Raw genomic sequence first — 26,129 nt, 5'->3', positions numbered from 1 at the left:
AATCATGATTTTAGGTTATTATATATCATTAAATATTATAATAATTATTGTAATTGTTTATATACATTTGTTTCATGGCTATTAAATATTTTTATGATCACGATATGTCATTAACTTTTTGATATAAATATTCCTGAACGACCTATGAGTGATTAGTACTTCGTTGTAAAATCAACAAAATGAACGGAAAACTTATTCTCATAACTATCCTTGCTTTTTCATGTCTTATCGCATCAGTAGTCAGTGAACGTAAGTTAAAAGTTTTGTTATGTGTCTAAAACCATCGGTGATTACTGGAAATTCGTTGATACTTATACATTATTATTTTTACCAACAAACCAAATTCAAACGGAACCACACGGAATGTAAAGGTATCATCAAAATCGGTTCAATCAATCGAAAATTCTGGGGTAATAAACAAAAAATAGCGTCAAATTGTGTACCTCCTTTTTTGTATGAATAAACATAAGTAGAAACGTGCCATTTACATTTTTATTAATTAAATATACAAATTAATATATATAGTTATATTAATAATATATCTTCTAATATATAAAATTCTCGTGTCACAGTTTTCGTTGCCAAACTCCTCCGAGACGGCTTGACCGATTCTTATGAAATTTTGTGTGCATGTTGAGTATGTCTGAGAATCGGCCAACATCTATTTTTTATCCCGATATTCCTACGGGATACGGACTTACGCGGGTGAAACCGCGGGGCGCAGCTAGTAATATATATAATCATATTAATAATATAGTTATATTAATATTATATAATTATATAACAACAAAAAATAACATAAACGACGATAAGTAACATATAAAGCTAAACTACGTTTTAACTTAAAAATAAATGATGACACTACCACAACTACACGTACAGTATAAGAGAGAATGATCCTAAATTCTAGTGTCATAAAAATCTATAGTAAAGGAACAAGAAGCAGTTAATTGACATTATTTCTTTTTTTTCAGCTAATCCACTGCCGCAGCCCGATGAGATTCAAAGTAATACTTAATTATCATTTTTCATCTATTTTTTTTTTTTGTAATAGCTATTGAGCTGGTAGGTCAAGTAGGGCCGCTGCAAAAGATAAGGAAAGCATTGACCTTGAGAATAAAGCCAGGGACTGGAAAGGGTGAGGATAGGATACAAGCCCCCGGCTCCTTCATTCACAGAACGAAATACTGTAGCATTCAACTATTTTACGCCGATCTCCTGTGGAAGCGCGGTACATTCCCTGTTCGAGCTGGTCCAATTTAGTGTAAGTAGCAAGTGGTTTTAGTGGGTTGGTGGGGACCAACCCACTAAAACCACTTGGAAAACCAGGAAGTATCATAGAAAAGAAAAAGAAAACTATACAATCATTTAATGTCATTTTTTAATACTTTTAAGCCCTTTTTTTACTTATCTTGTATTCTCTTACGATTTGCTTATTTTCAGTGAGTCCTTCTAATAGTGCAGGCAATAAGAATGGCCAATCTACAAATGCAAATCAAGAACAAAGCAAGAGACACAGCTTCTTTTAGTGGATAATGTAAGAACCTAGTGTACATATATCATCGCATGAAGAACCTCCATATCAATAAGCAATAACACCTTTCTTCCTCAACTCTATTAAATACTAAATGAACATTCCTGTAAGCTGTTTCATAAGCGTGCCAATTTATAAATCGCATAATTTACAATATTCAACAGTCATTATGAAAATCATTCAGGTTAATACATTAGCACGTTGAGCAAATTATCATTTCATGAAGATTCTTCTATAATTGAAAAATTTAAGGAAATTATATTGTGGTACAGTAATTGAAAAATACCTTTATTCTTTCAGGTAAGAATGGCTCAGGCCATGGAGATCATACATCCAAGAACAACGAATACTTCTGGATATAATAAATATTTTTAAATGCAATTTTTATTATTTCTTTTTAAATGAAACTTCTCTTTTAATATCATTTTAGTATGTAATCCCATGTTGTACCTTCTTGTCGTTATTATCAATCATAATATGATATAATACAAGGGGCAGGAACAGCACGATATAAAGACTCAATAATACTGTCCAATTGTTATTTAACTTTTAGATCGTTCTAGAATCTAAATACTAATACAATGCAATGCTTTGATTGGTTAATTATTGACAAGCTTTTGGCAGATAATGAATTGCTAGATCAATCTATAGTTCTGACTTTTGGATTAGGATTGACTTTTAGCATCAGTCGTTAATTAATAACTTACAGCTTACAGCTTTTAATATCATCCGTATCATACTATCGTATATTAAATTGTTATTATTTTTTGTTTGGTACTGAAACTAAATTATTCGTCACTATATGCTGCTTTATTTTTAATCATAAATATATTTTGAGATGCACATGATACAAAATAACGGATGCACATATGTATTTATTTTTTCTAGCATAACAAGACATGTAGTTTAAATACAATAGGTTACTTACTGATCCCGCGGCTTCGTCCGTTTGAATTTTATGCAAAACCTAACAGTATAGAGAGCGCTATCTTTTAACAGAATGTTAACCAAATATTGACTTATTGACTTATTCACGGAGAATTCCGGTATATTAAAAAACAGTAGCGATTAGGTCTAATATTTGCGCTTGTTAAGAAATTTTATGAATAGATATATCATGAAACAATGCATCACAAGTATGCAGTGGTGAATAAATTATTTTTAAAATGTAATAAAGTTTTTATGGCTAAGCTACAAGTCAATAGCACATTATTTTATCTCATCTTTAACTATTTAAGAGCAAATGAGGAAGGGATTTTTGAATTCATATGTTATATTATAGCATATTCCTTTCTGAAAATGTAGTATTTTTTTGTGATTGAATCATAGGTTAAATTTAAAGAATATTATTTCGTGATACGATTAACTAAATTGTCTCACGTAAGAAGTATATGCCGGTTTTCTGAGAAGGTGTGGTACTTCCACGGTGCGATCTGGCCCAATTCATGTCGAAGCATGCTCAACTCCCACATTTAAAATCTTAAGGCTTAAGTATCATTTGATAATTGTATCTGAGGAAGAAAATAAATCCACTAGTTTCCTGGTTTGGGCAGACCCTTTCTTTACAATACGCCACGCTAACAACTCACGTCACGGCGGAGACTAACGTCACGGCGGAGACTAACCTGTTACATGTCTTGAAGGTCATATAAAAATTGTTGTTTGTCAACTACCTCCACCTATTTCTCCACAGTTGGTATTATAATGAATAAATCGCATTTAAAATCCGTTAAAAAGTCTTTAATTTCTAAACGTTTATATTGTTTTAGTTTGATAGTAAAGTTTAAGCTTAAATAGATTCTTTTTACGGTACTGTGGAACACGCAATTATTGCATTGTTTTATTATCTTTTTTTTTGTTTTGTATAATTTTATATATTTTTAATTTTTTCGTATTACACTGTTTCGTTAAATGAATGTTTTTCATTTTTCTATATTTAAAGTCTAATAAAGATATAAAAATAGGGACTCGACGCATCTTCATGACTGTCCAACGAAGACTAAGAACGTGCGTATGTACCAATGTCGGCGGCTATCAACTGACGCAAATAGACTATAGAGGGTAGACAAGGAATTAGATTTTAAGTATGTTGATGAAAACTAAACTTGATAAGATTAAGATGATTTTTTTATCACTTCAATATTGTTATGTAATTGCAAGATAACGTTTAAAAAACATTTCAGTTTTACTACAAAGATGAGGCGCAAAACTGACGATTTAACTTGCTAACCGAGGAACAGATAGGTTCCATCACAACACTTTGCCTCGCTTCAGGCTGTAATTGGGAATTAACAAATTAACAAATTCCAATATTTCTTTATTATTTACTCGACTTGTAATCAAACCGGATTTCTTGATCTAAAGTCGAACGTACTAACAACCTAACCACCCTCTAAGTATACTTTTTACTCCAAACTAATAAATAGTTTAAAAACTATTACGTTCTTTAGCTGTAATTATTACGATACTGCACGACACGTTGTAAATTAAGCAGATATTTTATATCATGACGATCACGACGTCGTGTCGAATGTTTTTATTAATTTCCCGGTATAAATATATATGAGTTGACGAAGTGTTAATTAAAATCAATTGTATAATCAACAAAATGAACGGAAAAGTTGCTATCATCGCTGTCCTCGCTCTATCATGTCTAATTGCTACAGTAGTGTGCGAACGTAAGTTATATTGTTTGCACTAACACTACTAAATAAATTCTTGTTTAATTATTATCCATACTGATTATTAAATGAAATTTGATTACAACTTACACAATAGAAAATAAGAAAATGTAGAAATCGTATATGAATTCCATTATAAATGCATTAGAAAGAAATATGTCCACCTATTTCATTTTTTAATCAACTAATAATGTTTTATTTTTTGCTTAATTATTTAATAAATAAGTTGTGTGCACTGTGTTTTTCTTTACCTATAAATAATTGAAGTTGTATCATGTTTTGACCATTAAAAACTTTAATACTTTCAGCTAACCTACAGCCGCAGGGAGGTGATGTGATTGATGGTAATTTGTTTCTGTATTTAATTTTCTAGTTTCAAAATCAAATTATTATATTATGTTCTTACAAAATGGACGAGTATACAAAAAATACTATACTATACATGCAGCCATTTCGTAGGGAAAATTACAATCAAAATATATATAACCCAAAGGTGACTGACTGACATGGTGATCTATGAACGCACAGCCCAAACCACTGGACGGATCGAGCTGAAATTTGCAATGCAGATAGATGTTATGACGTAGGCATCTGTTTTGATAAATTCTACCTCTAAGAGCATAGAATAGGGAATTAAATTTTGTACCATTTATTAAAACCGCGGTGCCGGCAACAGCTAGTTTATCATATGTGTCATTTTCATAGAAGTGTCATTGGTATCAACGAATGTATAATTAAGTTAAGTCCGTATTATTACAGTCAGCCCCGTAGATAATGCGCAGAACAAGAATAGCCAGAGTACCAACGCCGATCAAAAACAAAGCAAAAAACACTCCCTGTTTCGGCGACAATGCAAGTATCCTTTTTTTTTCTTTTGTCAATAGAATTTGACACTTATGATAATATCATAAAAGGAGAAGTAAACTTTTAGAATGCATATACTGCGAGACACAGACTAATGAAAAATAGCCATACATTAATATTTGTTGTTTTAAACAGAAAGCGACTACGAACATAATTGCTTTAGAAATACAAAAATGAATTTGATTTTATATAGGAACGGCGACTCTTCAATAAAATATTTATTAATTTTACAGGAATATAGCGTGGGCAATGGCATGGCTTGGCATCCAATTCTTCTTAAAAAGCAATAAAATTATATGAAGGCTTTATTATTTTTCATTTGTACCTGAAACAAATCAAATTTTCGTTAAAAAAACAATATTATATTTTTTTATTTTGTAAACAGTTTCTGGTTCACAATAAGAGCAGGTTCTTGTCAAAATAACGTTCGCGACTTCGTTGACCATAAGTTCAGAAGTTCAGTTAAAATTATCAAAAATGTATGAAAATGTACGGCAAATACTGTAATGTAATAATTAATAGAGCCTTGAAGAACATTGAAAAACATGGCGAATTATTTGGTCGCTTATTTTATTGAGAGAAGTATATAATTGTACGCACCTATTTACGGTTTTTATGTTTCTTATAATTTATGAGCTACAAGACAAAATACGTGGCGAATATACATTTAGATACGGTCCTAAATTTACAAAAGGCAATATTTGGATACTGTATGTCCGCCAGAGTGTATAGAATTCATCCATTTCTTATAACAGTCAACGCTAAAAGGACTAAAATAACTTCATCCTTTAAAAAATCCTAATTTTTATTGCAAGTTTTGAAGCTATACAGGATAGGCACGAGCAGTACTGTTCTTTCAACCACAGAGAAACCTTCGGATAATTGACCTATGATTGATTTTAATTGACAATTTCATTCAATCCGTAAGTGTGTTGGACTTTCGCATTTATATTATTAAGTATGGAGATTTCCCACTTTTTCACCGCCAATCTCCAGTTGATCACCACTTTTTAGCTCCTCCTTTTATAGATCTAGAGTTTTGTTCCTTAGGACAGTTGAATAGACAGAAAATAAATAATTCAAATTCACTGACGTTTATTTGTTATTTGTGAATTGCCTATTTGGAGCAGACTGTGGTGAATCTCGAATCTCAAAATCGCGGGGTCGCATCTCGCCACAAAAATAATTTTTAGATGGATGGATTCGTTTATCTTTTACATAATGTTTAAAAGAAAGAAAAAAACATACATCCAAACAAATTTTAAGATAAGCACATGAAAACACATAATGGACACATAAATTAATATCTTATATGTATCATCATCATCAGTCCATATATGGGTTCAGGCTATAATCCACCACGCTGGCCAAGTGCGGGTTGGCAGATGTCACATGTTGTCGAACTTTTTGATTCTTGGACATGTCGGTTTCCTCACGATGTATTCCTTCACCGTTTGAAGCAGTGGTGTTATCCAAATGCGCAGATAAATTGAAAAATTAATTATTTTTTGCACGCTCGCCTGGTCTCGAACCCCGACTTACCGATTTTAAGTCCGAGGTCCTCACCACTGAGCCATCGCTGCTTAAGCGATAAGACCGCCTGTTGTGCTCTTCATACTGCTGATGTTATTTATATCCTGTTTGTACTCTTCTTGTAAAGGTGCACAATAAAGAGTTTTTGATTGATTGATTGATTGATTGATTGAGCCACCACTGCTTATATTATATACAATACTCAAAAATAAGACAGCTTAAAAAGAACTAATATAAGTTTAGTGTATTTCTTAAAATGTGATGCGTGTTCTATTGTTACAATAGTTGAGGTGCATTGGTCGTTCATATTAAGTTATGGGAATTTGATAATTAAACCTGTTTTTATTGAGACATATCATACGTCAAGTTACGACGGTCGTGTAGATATAGAATAATATAATGTTTATATCGTTTGTATCACTGATCACGACTTATTTCGATTCGTCGTTGTATTTAATGGTAATAAATATTTAAAATACTAATATAAACATTTTAAATACTTTATTATCCTTAATAAATTTGTCACACGCAGACTATAATGTCCAGAGTAATGATAATTTTGTTTTTTACGACCTTAATTAAAATAATATTTTCCCAGTGTAAGTGAATTCAATAATATTGAGGTAGTGCCTTTTACTCCCTTCGCTCTATTTTCGTTTTTTTTTTTCTTTAGGTAATCCAGATGATTATGATTCTTATTCTGATTCGGCTTCTGATTCTGATTCTAACTCTAAATCTGAGTCTGACTCTATCTCTGGTCCGTCCCTAAGCGTGATGTACATAAATGGTAAAAAATTGGATTGTTTTATTTTTGTAAATGACTTTTTAAAAGCCCATTTATAAAGGTATGTTGTGTAAAATAGTTTTTAAGTGATTAAAAAGTATCGTAAGGCGCCCACATAATATTTACACTATTCTGAAATCTTATATTTCATGGAAATAATTTCTAAATCTGTTTAATTATTTTCTTAAGCTGAGTCTACGGTGATATCATTGGCATTTAGTTAACAATTATTTTTATAGCATTATCTGGAATGAGATATGTGATAGAGATCTCTGACAGAGAAAGATTAATTATATTTTTTTTAATAATGCGAGTGTTTCGTCTTCATAGTACTACCCGTAAACAGTGCCGAAGGAACTCAATATATGGAAACCCATGTAGAGGAAATCTCTTCGGACTTTGACCCGTTTGATGTCATAAATATGCTTGTACGTGATTTCGTTTTAAATTGATCTTTCATTTAGATTTTACTGATTACTAACTATAGAAATGAACGTATTCGTTAAGTGTTTTGTTTATTATAAAATCGGTGTTTGACACTGGCATATATGCATATTTTTTGGCACGAAGAAAAAATCAGTGTGATCAAAATAATTTACTTTTAAATAAAACCGAGGCTGGTAATAATATAATTACATTTACTCATAACTCTGTTAAACTTATGCTTTGCTAGCTTCAATATTTTTTTACAGCTTCTTTGTGACAAAGTAATGATTTGCCCCAACTCCACCTGAGTACATGTATTTGTGTAGGCTTTTAAGATTTTAACATTTATTATCCGAATCCAAGTGGACAAATACAACAAACCAAATATCATTAAAATCCGTTCAGCCATTCTTAGAGATGTAGTAAGGTGCTTTTTATAAATGATTTACAAATACTATTTTCTTTTAAATATAATTAAAAATAAGGAACACCAGTTTTCAGGTTTTGAAACATTTTTTCTAGATACCCACTTTCTAAGGCCATTTTGTTTACGGTAAGAATTTATTTAATTTGTGTACATTGAATTTATTAACTTGTCTAATAGTATTTATAAAATTTTACAGGATCTGCACTGCCTTACAAAAGTGTCAAAATGTTGTATCGCAAATTGTTATTACATTTATTTTGACAGTCTATTTTTCATTTCACCATACTGATACAAAATATCATCAGCATATTCCAATCCCGCTAAAGTTTCCATTTCCAGTTGATTATTCTGATTTTAATAGAATATACAAACATATAAACGCAAATAACAACATAATACTGACAGACTATTTTACAAATATAAGTCCTTTGAAGTCATTGCATACAGTGATGACATATTCCCATAATGGCAAGGTTTGAGCACAAAGTACGAATATATTAGTGGCATCCGAAACTGAATCTAATTTAAAAATAAATAGCCCCATATAATACGCTTTCCACGAAAGCTTACTTTAGAAAAAATCTTTTTAATAATATTCTTTCTATATGGTATATAAGATAGTAAAAAATAGTTGTTGTGTTGTTTTTTGTTGTTGTATTGATCTTTTTAATAAATTAACAGAAGAGATAAAAGAACAAGCTATAAAATCTTCCTAAACGAAGTTTTTCAATAAATTGGGATAAGTAATATTACATTTATTATATTTGTTTATTATAACTTCTATCTCAAGGATCACGCACCATTTTTAAAAGATTTTTTTCAGTAGATATTTCCTGGTATTAGCGTTGTAAACAAACGAATATATTATAAAAATAATATTTGATAAAAAGTAAAAAAATTATAAAAATATTTGTAATTAGAACGTACCGTTCTAGTCAATACTGTTTTAAATACTACGAATAAATTTAAGACCTATTTTATTAAAAATAGTAAGATAGCGTATCCTATCTAATATTTCACCAAAGTAACACGTTGAATTTCGTTTAGGCGATGAAATGACGCATACATGGCGTACAAAGTAGCTCCTCACTACATCTGACAAATCTCATTTGCCTTCACTACATATTTCCTATCCTCCAAGGATTATAGGATTGCGGTCGCTTCAAACTATTTTATACGAAATAAATAGAGGACAAATTTTACCCATGCAAATTTGTTTAACGTAGCCTTTGCTCTTTTTTTATCAAGGCGCTATTTATTTTGTTTTATGAAAAATATTATGTTCAATACTTATATGAATTGTATACTCACTACGGTAATGTGTAACTCTTTATGGAAATGAGTAAATCTTTAAAATTACTATCAAAGAAGCATTGTGACAATTGAGCAAGGAAAGTAGCATCCCCACAGAAGACCAGCGTCAAACAGTAGCATGTGAAAATATGCTTATGTGTTTCGTAAAATGAGTGCCCCACTCAGGGTACGAAAAACAGTGGAATACGGTAAGAAAAAGAAACAGGTTCGGGTGTTTAGCCGGAATCTTATTCAATACTTTTACCTATTACAGCTGGTAATCGACTTTCTGAGTCGTAAAGCCTCTGTAAATGATCACGAACGGTAGTTTAGCTCACCATCAGGCGTTCTATCCACTCCTTTGCCCTCTCCATTCTAAAATAAACACTCTGGTACCTGTAAGTAGTCAACACCACCGATAAGATCTAGTTACAAATACTAGACAGAAGTGTAACAAAACATTAGTTTGATATAACACTGTTGCAGTGTTAAATATCAGGTTCCTAAAATCTACAAATAAAATATGAAAAAAAATACAAAAACCACATTGCCGACTGCCTGCGGTATATAACTTCCGCTAAACAAATTAAATGACAAAATAAAAAACCAGTATTACTTATAATATTTTATTTTACACAATCAAATACAACATAATTGACAATCGTACATAAGTTAAGATTTAAGCATAAACACGTTTTTTATCACACATCAAGTATCCGATTTCTATGTTTCGTGTGTATACCTACATAACTATTTTATATTACATTTCTTATATAATAATAGAACTATTCATAGAAATAGTAAGCCTCGTATGAAACAGTATTTGAATAGCTTGCGTATTAGTTACAAATTTAGTGCATAACAAATTCGGTTTTGGTTTTACAATGTTATCTTCTGGTGATAAACTAATTGAAGAATTTAACATAGACAGTTAATAAATTACAACTACAAAGTCATGCTTCTCAAATTGCATAATATAATGAGTAACGTGCTGAGAAATTTACGTTCCGAAAATAAAGTAATACGCAACATTCGATTTTATTTTAATGTCTCATAGTACATAGATAATATTTTACGACTACCACCTATCAAAATATGTATTATGTAATAACAACATGCATGTCCTATGTTAGCACCTTGAAGTTTTAACAGTTTCTGAATATGATATCCTTAAATAATTAATGAATGTCTAAATAAATTTCGTTGAAATATTTTCATACATAGGATATTATGAAATCGAGTTTCGTATTGATTTGTTCGTTATTTAGGACTAGCTGTAAACAATTCTTAAAAATAAAAACTGCGTGAAAACTTTTATTCACAATAATTGGAGTGGGTAATATTTTGTAAAGTTTTTTTCTTATTTAATCTTAATTAGTTCGATACTAATATAATTAACTTAAATAAATATGATATCAAAATTGTACATTGAACATCATATTTATAAATATACATCATTTGCATATATGCATTTATTACATGTTTACACGTAATAAGCGCTACATTATGGTAACTATGAAGTGAGTATCCGTAAGAAAATTACACACAATTTCTTCTACCCGGGAGATTTAGCTTATATCTCGTATCACCTGAATATTAATCGCAGTGATAATGACAGCAAAGGAATTTGAATTGACCACAAAAATAGTATCCTTCCGTTTCTTCGTTATTTAACTACGATTATAGATATTACTAGCTGCGCCCCGCAGTTACACCCGCGTAAGTCCGTATCCCGTAGGAATATCGGGATAAAAAGTTTCCTATATGTTATTTCAGTTGTCCAGCTATCAATGTACCAAATTTCATTGCAATCGGTTCAGTAGTTTTTGCGTCAAAGAGTAACAAACACACACATATCCTTACGAACTGACGCATTTATAATAGCAATAGGATTATAGAATTTAAAAATGAACCCAATTGCTTTTATACCCTTTAGCACAGATAACATAATAAACATAATAAATACTATAGTCTTTATGGTGAAGGTATATTCTTTAATATTACATATCCTCGGAAGAAGTTAAATTAATAAGTGTCTAGTTACAATTAATCGACTAATCTATTTTATATACTTTAAACATTAGAGCGATATAGGATAGGATGAAGGGCAATTGGCGTTTACAATTTTCCTAGGAATACATCATATATAAGAACTAATGATGACTACTTAGGCATTCGTTTTTTGTGATCCTTATAATATAATCTATTAGTCAATTGTAGGTGTATTATATAACACAAACCCTAAACATGCTTCCTCATTATAAAAGTTTTATCACAGATTTATCATAATATTTACATGGTTATTTTGATAAATATAAATGTAAGTATAAGTGAATGTACATACAATATGTTACATATTACTATACAAAAATTTAAGAGGGTCTGAAATGTTGTTTGCAAAAAGATTCTTAAATTTTATCTTCTTCCAAAATATCGGCTGTAGAAGTACCTTGGTATACCTGAAAATAGATATTTCTAGTTATTATATTGAGTAATCATTTATATAGTGTTATTGTAACTACAAGTATGTGTTAAGCGCATATACCTTTTGTGGAACTTAAACCAAACTATATTCAATAACTATACTATATTTTTTACATTAACCTCTATCTAAAATTTCACCGAGGACTTCTAGATTATGAGACTAAGAATTAACTTTAAATAAAAAGTGGGTTTTTTTTACTATTGATACACAGATAACATAATACTATTACCATAGAAATTTGCTGTATTATGCTATGGTTTATTACGCAATATAACCTTTAAAATAATTTAAGTCACATACAAATAAATAACGTGTATTGAGACAAAATATTGTCTTATAATTAAATGTTTAAAGGAAACATTTTTATTAAACTATCATATTTTAAATATCAAGGTTATTATATATTTTGTCATGTTTAAAATATTCACACACGTATTTTATGTATAAATAACATCCAAAACATTATATTAATAACATCTAAATAACCCTTAATTATATAACCTTGTTTCCATCAGCTTCTGTTATGTATTCTGTACCCTTCGCGTATTATCTCGATGATCCAGATACCATGGATATACCTTATACGTGTTTTTTTTAATGTGTGATAGGGAAGCGCTTGACTACCAGCTGGTAAGTGGTTTTGTGAAATGTATCTTTTATAATCAATTTGCGTTGCCCTATATGAAACAAATATTAATCCTTACCAATGTATGAATATCAATATTTATTCACGAATCTACAATCATAAAAATGATTCGCCTTAGTTTTGCGTATGTCTTTATTCAATCAGAATTGTGATGTATGCATTCGTTTTTGTTTTGAAGCTTGAACTTTCGAACTTTCTGTACAAGTTTAAATAAATATACAATTTAAAAGTGCACAAGTAAATCGTCAAACATTAGACAATGCCTAAAATCATCCAACCATAAACCTTACAAATATGTTCTTTATAAGTGTAGATGAAGGGATTGTTCTGAGGGGTGATACCGTGACACGCTCGAGTTTTCACGGTTCGGGAGTGAAATGCACAAAGTTTCCTTTTGTGGCGTTTCTCATAACTTGATTTGTAGCGCAACCCTTCAGTTGGGTTCCGGTATGGCGCCGCCGCGGCGAGACACGTCAATTCCGACTTGACTACGATGCATATGTGAGAGTAGCATTTCGTGTGGATACTGGGTAATTATATGTGTCATATACGTATTTTTACATTAACGAAAACAAAAGTTGTGTGCGTACTTCTCTATGAAAAAATTTACCTACTAACTACAAACCTCAGCGAATTCTGAAGGATATACTAACACTAAGAAAATTTTCACTTATTTTTCGATATTTTATAGTAATATACGAGTAAGTGTAGCTAATATCTACTTGGCTAGTTTTTTATTTTATTTAAAAAAACGCTAATTTCAATGATCCATATCATACACATCACACTTCATACTGGACCAGAATTTAAAATACTTACTGCAATGAAAGAAAAACAAGATACAAGGAGCAGTCGTATGCTGCTTACCCTTCAGACATTGAATCTGAACAAAGCACCTTAAATTCTTAATATACTGAAACCTATTGACATTATTCATTAATTTTAATTATAACAAGAATTTAACATATCAGAAAGTTTATGTACAGAAGGACTGTCATTACGGTACGACCGGCTGATGTTAGAATTTCATTCTGTCCTATAGAGAAAGTGTCAACGTTCACGGCAGAGCAGTCAGATCTATTTCTTAGGCAATAAAAGGTTGTTCAAATAATACGTATAGTATATTAGAATAGTCTCGCTTTTGAATGCCTTAGAGACACCCTAGCAACAGAGGGCACGCCTCGTGACAAGACGACGCGATACTTCTATCTGAAATGTAACATGTGATTTCTTTTACTTTTGAACATAAACAGACAATGCACATTCACACGCTGCTGTATTTTTCATCTCTGCTCTGCAGTCGTGTAGAATTTAAACAATTTTGTATTTGAAAAATTGCATTTCTCTCCCGTACTGTACCTTTAAGGTAAGATTTTATTGAAAGGGTTCTTTCGATGCGTTACAATGAATTAAAGTCTTCATTTTATTTACTCAATAAATTTATGAAGATAATATGTTAAAAATAAATAACTATAAGAGTAAGAATTAATTATTATCACCTTATTCCAGTCACAGATAAAAAAAAAGATACAGATATATGACAATAATATTTACTATGGGTATTTGACATTGAACCTTGGATTGTTATTTAAAAAAAATCGAAATTCTTAAAAATAATTAATGTCGAAAAATTATTTGTCAATGAAGCTTCTCTGTTTAAAATATATCTCTAAACACAATGCATTATCTCTATAATGATTTTAATTGAAGCCTAAATCCTTGGCATAGAAAGAAAATTGCTAAACACTGCACTTATATTTCATAAGCTTTGTTAACATGTGTTTATAGTTTATATAACGAATGTTTCCTACTGAGATGTAGGCCTTTCCATTAACATTGACATCATCCATGGACTGTTTTGAGTTGATTTGATGGAAGGAGTTGGATTGAAGCGTAAGATGTATGTAATTTTATACTCATTTGCGATTTCCAACTGTTTGTGGTACTTTGTAAGGAATAACGTAGTAAAGGAATAACGAATAATTGGATGTAAATGCTACAAATATTTTAATGAATTTACTAAATCTTTTATTTGATTTAGCTTAACACCATGTATTATTTTGAAACGATTCAAGTAAAGTTGTCCTTGATAATTTGTTCTTCCAAATTTAATTTAAATTATTAAACAAACTTATTTTCATGCAAATAGTGACTAAACAAAAAAATAGATTTAATATTCAATACACGATTCGTAATGTACTTATTCGAAGAAAACTAATTAAACCTATTTAAACTATTTTGCAAAATGTTCAGTCCTACAACTAAGCATGTGATAGCTAAATAAATAATAAAGATTGTTAGTAACTAGTTAATACTAAACTAATCGTATCAAAATCATTGAAACGTAAGTACCCTAGCTCGTAAATTTTAAGAAAAACTAAATATATTAAAGTGAAGGAGACAGAAAGACCTCCAAAAACCATCAGCCCGTGAAATGCGTGCGGTCAGGGAACACGCGAAGGATACTCAAAACTAAAATATATATACTATAATCACCTTGTGCTTAATGTCTGCTAGGCGTAACCAATGATCCTAGTCAATTTGGACGTAGTTATCGAATCTAAGCGACTAACTCATTATTATTCATGTTAATATTTATATTCTAATACTTTGGTAATACATACCTTTTAAAAGTTATCGTTCCATATACATTGTATTGCATTACTAGTGTTCTATCTAACTTGTAGGATTAACCCTTTATTTGTTGACATTTTTTTGCATTATAAAAATATATTTACATAATTCGTGTTCGATCTGAAACTAATTATACTCTTGCGACATTATTACTACAAGCAAATGCATTGCTTTCTTTGTATGTCAGTACATTTGCTACAAGAACCAATTAAAACGATAATAGTTTTTAAGTGAATGCTTTTGTACTTCGCAACAGCGGCCTTACGAAAGGTTCCTACTTATATATTCATTAGGCCTCAGACATTTATCATTTCTTAACGATTTTCAGCTGCCAATATTTTATTTTATTACTTGCGTGAGTGTTTCCTTGTCGTAATAAATTTGTTATTTATTTAAATATCGTAACTTGGGTATAATTTGTACCATGAACCAACACAGGTCTTTATTTTAACATAATAATGAATAGATTACTTTTTTGTATCTTTCAAATAATGGGTTATAAATCAAACACAATATTGAACCCGATAAATCTATATAAATGGCAGTAAGCTCTGTTTTTAGACTAAACACAACGAATTGGTCTCCATAGAATAGCGTAAACAATGCACACGAACCTAAAAAAACTTTCGCAATGTTAAACTATTCATTGCTTGAAATAAAAATTAAAAAAAAAAATTACAAATTCATAATTAAACAACAAACAACACACGTTGCACTGAATAATGCAAAAAATGGATTTTCTTTCCTCTACGAATTAATTCAACACACACGGGAATCCCTTTTACAAGTGCAAACATATAAATATTCATTAGGTAAATAACAAAGCCCCAGCTAGAAAATGGCAGAGGCGGATTCAATTAATACAAACTCTTTTATTAAATCATAAAATTCTCGCGTCGCCGACCTCATACTTGCGATATGTCAATTTCATAATTAAAATTCGTTTGACCGTACCGGGGGGGTTTGGGGAGATTATGAGAAACCAAATTGAATGTTGGCCGGCCGTATTAACACTGAACCCGAAAGTATGAATGAAGTCATCGGGAAATTTTGCTAAATATAATTAAAAGGCGCGGATATGAATAATTGACAGGTCGTTTCGAGATACGACCCTTTGACCTGGCTTTAATGAGTTATGGGTTTTATTCCAATCTGCGGACGATACACCCAAGAGTTTTATTTGTAATTAATACAGCTGAAAATATGTTTTGTGATGTATTTATATACAGTGTAAAATCGAAATAATTTAATTTTAATTAATATCCACACGCGTTAATTTATTGAGCGTTTTTATTAATTCACACAACATAAAGGAATTTAAATATACTGTGTGTTAGATTTCATATGACGATAATATATATAAAACAAATAACAGGCCATGAAGTAAAATCCATGGTAGCAATCCATTTTAATCACATAAAATGCCTTAATGATACTTGAAATAAAATTAATGGTACTTATAATTATTCCTATTTCAAACAGCTCAAACCAGTAGATCGGTATTAATTTATCAAACGTGATAAATAGTTTCAATTGTTACTCAAATATATCTTGATGAAATGTGACATTCTAATTGTAGGAAGTCTACTCATAAATTACGTTGATCCGGCATTTTCAAGGTCGTCGCATTTAGTCGTGCCGGAACCCAGTTTCGGCGGTCGTGCGAATAAAAAATCTTTCACCATAATTAAATTATTTCATCCAGTATCACACTCATATTATAAACTGCTGACTTGGGTGATAGGATACTTTTTATCTCGATTAAATGCTCCCTTATATTAAATGTTTGGGATAAAACAGGAATCTTAATATTCATCAATCACACCGAAATTTCTGAACGCATTTCGGATTTCCTTTATGTCCTAATCCCACGCGGGCAAAGCCGCGGGCGGAAGCTAGTCATTTATATATGAACATGGCAGCGAATTAGCACTTAGATTTCAATATTGAAATACATTTCAATCATTGTTATTGTTACGATAATAACGTAGAAGGCTTGTATTTGTTTTTGTGTTTGCAATAAATCAAAATTAATGAATGCGTTGCTAAATATGAGAATAAAGAATAAATATTATTTTTCACAACTACGTTATGATCAATCAATACATATGTGTGTATATATAACTGTATGTATATATCAATATACACATTAATATTAGATCCAGTATACCATATGACTATGACAGTTAAAGGATTATATTGGTTTATAAATAAATAAAAATTAAACCAAGTTTGTACACTTAGATTAAATCACCAGCGTCCTTTTCGCTTTGTGCCATATAAATGGTTATAATAATTTTATCATCGACATTCATTTTCATATATTATCCTCGGTATACATTCTCGCGTTAAACGTAAAAGCGAGAGAACCGACCAGTTCCAACAAAGGAATCCGCATCGCATACTTACCGACAAGGATTACTAATGAAACAGGATACAATTCTTAATATTTATTGTTACAAAAAGAAATAAATATTTACATCGGCTATTTTATGTACAGCTTTATACATAACAAAAACAAAAAAACTCATGTGTAACATAAAAATACAAAGGTGCGTGCATATTTTCCCATAACTCGTGGTACAATATACAATACAGTAAACAAAAAGATGATATTTTTTTATTTATATAGCAATTTGTGCGCACACATGCAAATCCAAACAAAAACCATACTATTGAATCTACTAATAAGTTACAACACTATTTAAAAAGAAAACTAAATCAACAACTTTTCAACCATAATAATGGACAGCTCAACGTGGCAAGAGAAACTTAAAAACTTAAAACAAATATCACAATATGCAAAACACATGGAAATGAAGTGGTTAAAAGGTATAAAGGTAAAACAAGGAGCAGATCGCTTTCGAATCAAAATCGTCGAATTATATTATTCTGTGAATAAATCATATTTAGTTTATGATCGATATGCTATCTTAAATAGCAATAGCAACGATTTTAACAAAATTTCAGACGATTTTCTTAAAAACTACTAGTACAAATTACCACAAACAGTTCGAAAACAAAGTCGTAAAGCTGTCTTTCACTGGTTGCAACATTATCTAACTACATTAGCTAACAAACAATCATTTTACCGGCCGTAGGGTTTACCTTGAACGCCAGGAGGTTGGAAACCATATCCGGACGCACCGGGGACCACGCCGCTGGTTTGGGATGGGTCCCCGGGTGGTGAGGGGGGGAACACTACGGGCCCTGTTAACAAATAATACATTAGCGTATATTTAAACACAGACTTAAACTCAAACCTTTGTTAATTTGTAAATACTTAATAAGAAATGCTAAAAAAATAAATGCAAGACAAGAGCCGATACGGAAGAGGTAGCTTTTTCCAAATCATATCAAAATAAAATTGTTGTTCACTCATTAAAATCTTAGTGATCCATAGACTTACAGTGACGTATTTTTAATGTTTTGGGAACACTAGTATTTATGTTATAATTTAGAACGCGTGAGCTCTTATCTAAATAGAATAAAAACAGTAGTAGTTTGAAGCTAAATGTAAATCTACAACGTGAGTTGTTATTTTAGATTTCGTGCAAGTAATCACCTATTCGGTGTTGTCAGCTCTTAGTTATGTATTTAACCTTTTCGTGATACTATACTTCATATTTTAATCACTAATTTTGTTAAAACTGCATTCCAATCATAGAAAGTAGGCTCAATTATCGTTAGAAAATTATGCATTTAATAAAATCTTTTTGTTTGCATTGATAGACAGGTCGACAGAAACTTGCAAACAATTTTCGAAATAGTAACTAAATTCCAGACTTAACTTTGCAATAATAGCCGTCAAACATTACTATTGACTAGGTGCGCGGAAAAATTCGAGGGTCGTGACGGTCGTCGCGGAAATGACACATTGCGCGCTTAAATTGCGTAAATAAAATTCTCAAGTATAGCTCTCAATAAAACGTTAAGCAGGCTACATGATAATTTGTCAAAGATATAAATCAAATTATTCATACACGTCAGTTTAGAGTTTGGGGCCACCAAATGTTGTGTTGTTGTAAAATGTTCATTGAGCAAATGAACATTTTAAGTCGATTGTTGAAGTCCGGTATCTGTTACTTAATACAAGACAACACAAGCGTCTAAGAATGTATGTTGTAATAATTATGGTTCGCAAAGTTATATTAGGAAGTGCCTATTTGTTTGAGATAAATAAATATTTTACGATCAAGGAACTGCTTTTGTAATAATATATGCAGTATTATATAAAAGATGAAAAAATATGTTCATATTCTTAAGTTTCTTACCATATGAATTATTCACAATTATAAAATGATTATGATGTTAGCTATATATAAATAGTGTTTTAATAATAATGACATTGCGTGAAATCAAGTAAATAATAGGAGAGATGAAGGATGGAAAATTAGCTGTTACTTCCCTACCGAAATTTATCTGAAATTTGATATTGTTATGTTTTTTCCGAAAAAAAAAACATATAGCAATTGCGCGGTATTAATATGCATTCGATCTCCGTTGTACGAGTATATATATTTTTAATAACTCAGTGCTTTATAAACAGCACATTAATGTAAACTTGTTCTTATGTAAGTGAATTTTAAATTTTACTTAAAATTAGAGTCACTAAGTCGTCACGTAATAGATATTGTTTAATACATTGACCTCCAAATTCAAACAAAGAATTCAACAAATGTGAAACTGATATAAATAATAACTTTTAGACTTTCATTGACCTTAACTAGTACCTTACAATTATACGCATACAAATTACATACAATAATGTAGACTAAATAAGATGTTGTATGGCAACTTAATGGGTAAAGTGGGTGTAATGGCAGATAAATTTTGGCTCAAGGATACATAGTTTAAAATTGTGACATACATTTACATAAAATACATCATTAGCGACATACCATCAAGATAGTAAACCGTTCAAAATAATTATTAGTCTTAATAATACAAACTTTACAAAAGGACACTTTAATCATAATTATAAACAAATTTCGAAACTCACCCTATAAAATATTGTCTCAATGATATAAATCAAATTAATTGGTACAAATTAAAGATAGTATTGATTGGACATTTATGAAGTTATTAAATGCAACAAGGTCACAACAATTCCTTTAATAAAAATGTTTTTTGCTTTACATAACGTGCAACAATTTTTATTCGTTACCCTCTTAATATCAAACCGAACCAAGAACCTAAGTTCTTGTTTCGGTTTCCGTCCGGTTCGGAATTTACCGTTATTATAAAAACAAACAATTCCTCATAAATGATTACGTCTTAAAAATCTAATCCTGAAATGGAATGAAATTAAGTTATTCGAAAAAAAAAATGGTTAAAAATATTTGGTCCGAAAATAACATCGCTGTCAGTAATCATTATCTTGCTTATGCTTATGCTTGCTTTTTTATGCTTGTTATGTTAGTTATTTTAGATTACTAGTTGCCCCGAAGAATGTATTATATCATTCTGTTCGATAAAATCTTTTTTTTTTTCATTTGTTTCTGTCCACGAGGTATTATACCCCTTGATTTTTTAACCGCGAGTGCATACATAAGAACCACAGAATTTCTACCTATATTGAATCATATTCTCCGAGCGGAACTGTTAGTCATTCGAAATAGACTTTCAAACAGGATAAGAAATGTCAGTCAGAATAAAGAGGTCATTATCATTAGTTTATGACTAAGTCGCAATATAATAGAATCTATACAGTATAATGAAACTAGTGCATCTTCCGAATTAACTAGTAACGGATACTATGTTACCAAAAATTTTAATACACGTAAATTATACTCAATATTCAATTAATTGGCAAGTATTTATATTCATAAATATTTTGATCTAAAGTAAAGTAATTTGTTCTAAAAGTTGAAAACATTAAAATAACGCTTCATTATTTAATATTGATAACAAAATTTGGCTTCAATTGTCCTTCATTATAAAACTATTACAAAATGACATTGAAAGCTGAGTATTACGTATTTACCGTAAAAACAACATAAGATCGTGATACCTCAATTAGACAACATCTATATTAAAGTATAACAAGAGATCTTATCTCATTGAATTGTGAAATATTACTAACAACAGTTTTGCTTCTGATGTTTAAACATAATTTGGCCTACCTTCGCATAATATTTACATTTTTTACACATATCATTATAATTAAAATATATGTTTTCTTATCATCTAAATTATCATTTTCTATAGTTGTTGGATGCCTTTGATATTTATCTTTCTTCACATTTAACTACTGAATCGATAGCAATGAAATTTTGTACGTAGATAGCTGAACAACTGGAATAACACATAGACCACTTTTTATCCCGATATTCCTGTGGGATACAGACTTACGCGGGTGAAACCGCGGGGCGCAGCTAGTCTTATATAAAGCGATAATCTGCGGCTTGAATAACGACATTGTCAATTTGTTATTACTATTGCCTAAACATGCAGTTATCATACTTTTAAATAAACAAAGATTTTATAATAAAACTAGCTGCGCCCCGCGGTTTCACCCGCGTAAGTCCGTATCCCGTAGGAATATCGGGATAAAAAATAGATGTTGGCCGATTCTCAGACCTACCCAATATGCTTACCAAATTTCAGAGGAATCGGTCAAGCCGTTTCGGAGGAGTATAGAGACTAACATTGTGACACGAGAATTTTATATATAAGAAGATGTAGATTATACCTTTCAAATTCAATCCTAATCAACAAAGCATTTACTAATTAATTAACACTACCTCATTGTTTAGGTACTAAGCCTCAAATTAATAACCTTAGGTATATATTTACCTAATTGGATAGTTCACTTAATTAGCACTAATTGAACTCGTTTCGTTATTTAGTCGTATAAAATTGCATAAAACATTATGTTTTTTAACAGTGAAATTGTTCAAACATCTTCATAAATAATTATAACTCACTACGACCACAGATAATGTAATACGCTTCCGCGCTTTCTGTCAGACCTGATTCCGCGCTTTTTGCCAGATCTATTGCTAGAATAATTTCTATATTTCTCTTACAAAGCAAACTTGCAAAATTAATAATTAATTTTGATTGAAGGATCCTCATGTTCAGAACATTTGCAAAGCCACGGTTTTTGCTTGGCGAAGCATGATTTTGTCATTAAGCGGACTGCAGACCCTCGCAAACAACTTGGTTACATTATGTCAACATTTGGTGCCACTGTTTTTGAAATATGGCTTCCATACTTTGTACTGAAATACATTCATTTTAATAAATTGATTATGCTTATCACACTTATCACATTTCACACTAATATTATAAATGTGAAAGTTTGTCCGTCGATCACGCTAAAACCACCAAACGGATTTTGATGAAACTTGGTATACAGACAGGGTGTGAGCTGACTTGTGTGATAGGATGGACTTTTTATCCCGATTGAATGCTCCCTTGGAATAAAACAGGAATCTTGATACCCGGACGGAGCCGGGACGTTCGCCTAGTATTTAATAATATTATTCAACGCACAAACGTCGTTAACAACAAATCAGATAGAAAAAGGTTACGATTTCTTTATACAAAAACTTTCGAAAAATTTCAGCTTATAAATTCAAGCGCAGACTTGAGTAACAATGTCACGGCAATAACTAAATACTGTATACACTATTTAGGGATTTTTTTTTATATTTAGAGAACCGTAAAAAATGCCGCTCGCTGTATATATTATTTCATTTAACATAATATCATCGATGCCAATCATCAGACATAGACATAGACAAGAACACACTCAACAACTTACAAAAAAGGCAAAGAAGAAAAAACATAAGCACAGACACGACAATTTAAGAAGAAAAGAAGTAATTGTATGTATAAAATCAGGTTGCTGCTTAAGATGCAAATTTTCTAGCACTATATTTCAACTGTTACTATGCAGATAGCTGCAATCTAATATTTAACTGGCATGCGCAGGAAACGAAAAAAATTAAGGATGCAGCTACATTCGCTCCAATTGAGTGTTGAAAGCATTGCAACATATCGCACGGTGGGGCAACCTGCACATTGTCTTTCAGTTATATCGAGTAAAATTAATTTATACGACAAATAATATAATAAATGCTTATGTCATTCTATTGAATTAGTGTAATTGGTAATAAACTAATAGCTCTCTTATTCAATATACGCTTACTTTTCTCTGAATGAGCTATGAACATTTCACCACACGTATTACACCCTTTGTGCAAACAATTTCGGTCATTACTTGGATGAAAATACAAATGCTCAAGATTTCTCTCCCTTTTTTCGTAATTAAGAATAGAATTATCGGACGCCTATTTCTACTCTCCATATAGGCTTGAAGTCTATCAAATGAGATACAACAGCTTTAGTATGCCCTAGTCTTAACTTTTAATTTGATTACATAAAGACGTTATGAATATGTTGAATTTAAGAAAGATAAATTAAATTTAGAATAGAAGAATATTGATAGCTGGGGTGGAATCATGGGTGGCCGAGCGGTCAGGCGCAGCGGTACGGCGAAAAGGTAAGTTCAAATTAATATACATTTTTCTTATCAAATACGCCCCTTATTGTGAAAAATACTAATATATTTACCTGTATTTGCTCTAGGGTCCCTCACTGAACCGGACAGAGCGTTGAAGCCGCCGCCAAACGAACCCCCGTAATAACCGTCCGAGAAACCGAAGTTGTACTGCGCGGTTGTTAGCATCACACATGCACATAGCAATAATGCCTGAAAAGAAGTAAAAAAACATTGAAATTGCAACAAATAAGAATAACAAAAAACAAAACAGTTAAAACGTTAACATATTAAAACTTTCAGGATATTTCGAAGACCAGGTCATTAATGATTTTGTTAAAACATTAAATGTTGTTGAAAACTCGTTACAAAAATGTCAAACGATAAAACTAAGAAAAACATATTTTATGTTAATCTTATGCTCGCAATAGTATACGCTTGTAACTTTCGCTATGAAATAAACAAAAGAAATCGATTTAATGCAATAAATTGTTCTGAATTCAACTTTGAAATTACTTTTAGATTGCAAAAGCCTTAATAAGTAGGTACACTGTGATAGGGACCTAGAATAAAGAAAAAGCTAGAACAAGGTTGCTGTTGATTATTAATAGATATTTTTTTTAATATTCTATTCAATATTTATATCGTAATTACGTTGCATAACATAAATCTTGTACAACATGCAATATATAAAATATCTGAAGAAGAAACCTATACGAAAGCATATTATTTCCCTTTGTCTATATAGTAATAGCATTTATCTAGTCGTCATCTTACATGGCACGTTTTAGAAGAATAATTTCAATTAAATTTTAATTACCGAGCACAGTTTATTTAACAAATTATATGTTTTCGAATTATCTCCGATATAATTGAGCTCAATTTAATATTATCGCACCTGAACATTCATAAGTTACAAAACTATTAAACAAATTGTCACTTGAGATTTATGGTAGATATTACTAAAGGACTAAGCATTGGAAATGTGGTTATAGCTCCTTTCTGTTTTATAGATAACTGTTGAGAAATATCATCTAAAATGTAGAACAGAATGTTTGTGGCCCTTACACATTCCTCTAATAATATTCCTACAATCTAACTAAATGTTAAATCACCGCGATTTTGTTGAACAGTCGAACAACGCTGCATTCGATAAGGATACACTACATTTGTTAATTAATTTCATTTTCCTGTAATCATTATCACAAGGAACATATTTAAATAAATAAGATCATTTATTTTGCATTGTTACCATATTATTTAAAAATGCGTTAATAAGTGATAAACCATTTATTGATCATTAAATTAATTTATGCATGTATTCTATCAAATAATCATAGAATTTGTACTCTTTATGTGTTATCTGATGTTCATCGGAAAAAGTAAAGTAAATCTATCATACCAATGAATGGGTACAAATATTAATAATATTATAGGAAACGAACAATTTCTAGCTCACATATATATAAATGTTCTTCTTTTTCTGCAAGTTACCCAGTAATGCTGAACTTAATATATTTCAAAAAACATTAGAGGACATTTCCAAATAATTATGGTTATACATCAATTACATTTGTCATACAAAACAAAACTAGCCTACAGTTAAAGTGTAACAAACATCGTTTATATTAACTACTCATGCATAATTCGCCCATTATAATGTTTATTATATATAAAACATGGAAATTATACAACAAAACAATCGCGGAAGCATTTAACATAACACAGTGCACATGTGGGTAACTGGTTTGAATCCGAAACGGGTGCCTGAACTTGATATGTGACCTCAACAGAGGTCTATACGAAGGCGGGCCACTTATGAACCGAGTTACAACGACTGGCTGATACGTGTTAGTCATCCATTCCTTTCAGATATATATCATAACAGACATGATACATAGCAATGACATACGATTTATTTCGAATTACAATAAATACAGGAGAAGGAAATTTTCAGTCATGCATTTTTTCGAGTTGACTTTATGAAGCTGGTAAAAAAAAGGTTTCATATATCCTAAATATGCTCTGCTTAGTTTTATAGCTTGAAGTTTGGTTTATTTTTTAAATTATCGGTCTAAATTGTAAAAATGTTGGCAGGAAATGTCAGATTTTTGGCGCCAAATTTTCCAAAAGTAAAAAATATTAAATAGTTGATTGGAAGGAAAGTCTAAATAAGTAATCCTTTTGATAAACAATGGTTACAAATAACAAATGAATGCAGATTCTGTTTGCTCTATATATACTACCTAGTCTTGCCATAAATATTGTAATAAAGAAAAAAGAAAATTGTTAACTGCAAATAACATTTATTAC

At 30.7% G+C, this 26,129-nt stretch overlaps 1 protein-coding gene across 1 annotated transcript in view; it reads right to left on the bottom strand.

The window, feature by feature from the left end:
• Positions 1 to 10,154: 10,154 nt before the first annotated feature.
• LOC119834239 overlaps positions 10,155 to 26,129 on the bottom strand; it is a 29,956-nt gene continuing 13,981 nt past the window's right edge. Inside the window, exons 3-5 of the mRNA XM_038358572.1 lie at positions 23,891 to 24,029; positions 18,416 to 18,517; positions 10,155 to 12,001 (exon numbers count right to left, since the gene is read on the bottom strand). Of these exons, the coding sequence (XP_038214500.1) occupies positions 11,958 to 12,001; positions 18,416 to 18,517; positions 23,891 to 24,029 (285 nt within the window). The 3' untranslated portion in view covers positions 10,155 to 11,957. The remainder of the gene's footprint in view (positions 12,002 to 18,415; positions 18,518 to 23,890; positions 24,030 to 26,129) is intronic.

The sequence above is a fragment of the Zerene cesonia genome, chromosome 19 (assembly GCF_012273895.1).
Source record: "Zerene cesonia ecotype Mississippi chromosome 19, Zerene_cesonia_1.1, whole genome shotgun sequence".
In the NCBI taxonomy this organism is placed as follows: Eukaryota; Metazoa; Arthropoda; class Insecta; order Lepidoptera; family Pieridae; genus Zerene; species Zerene cesonia.
The sequence above is the reverse complement of the archived record's forward strand: the minus strand, read 5'-3'. Positions and strand labels throughout refer to the sequence as shown.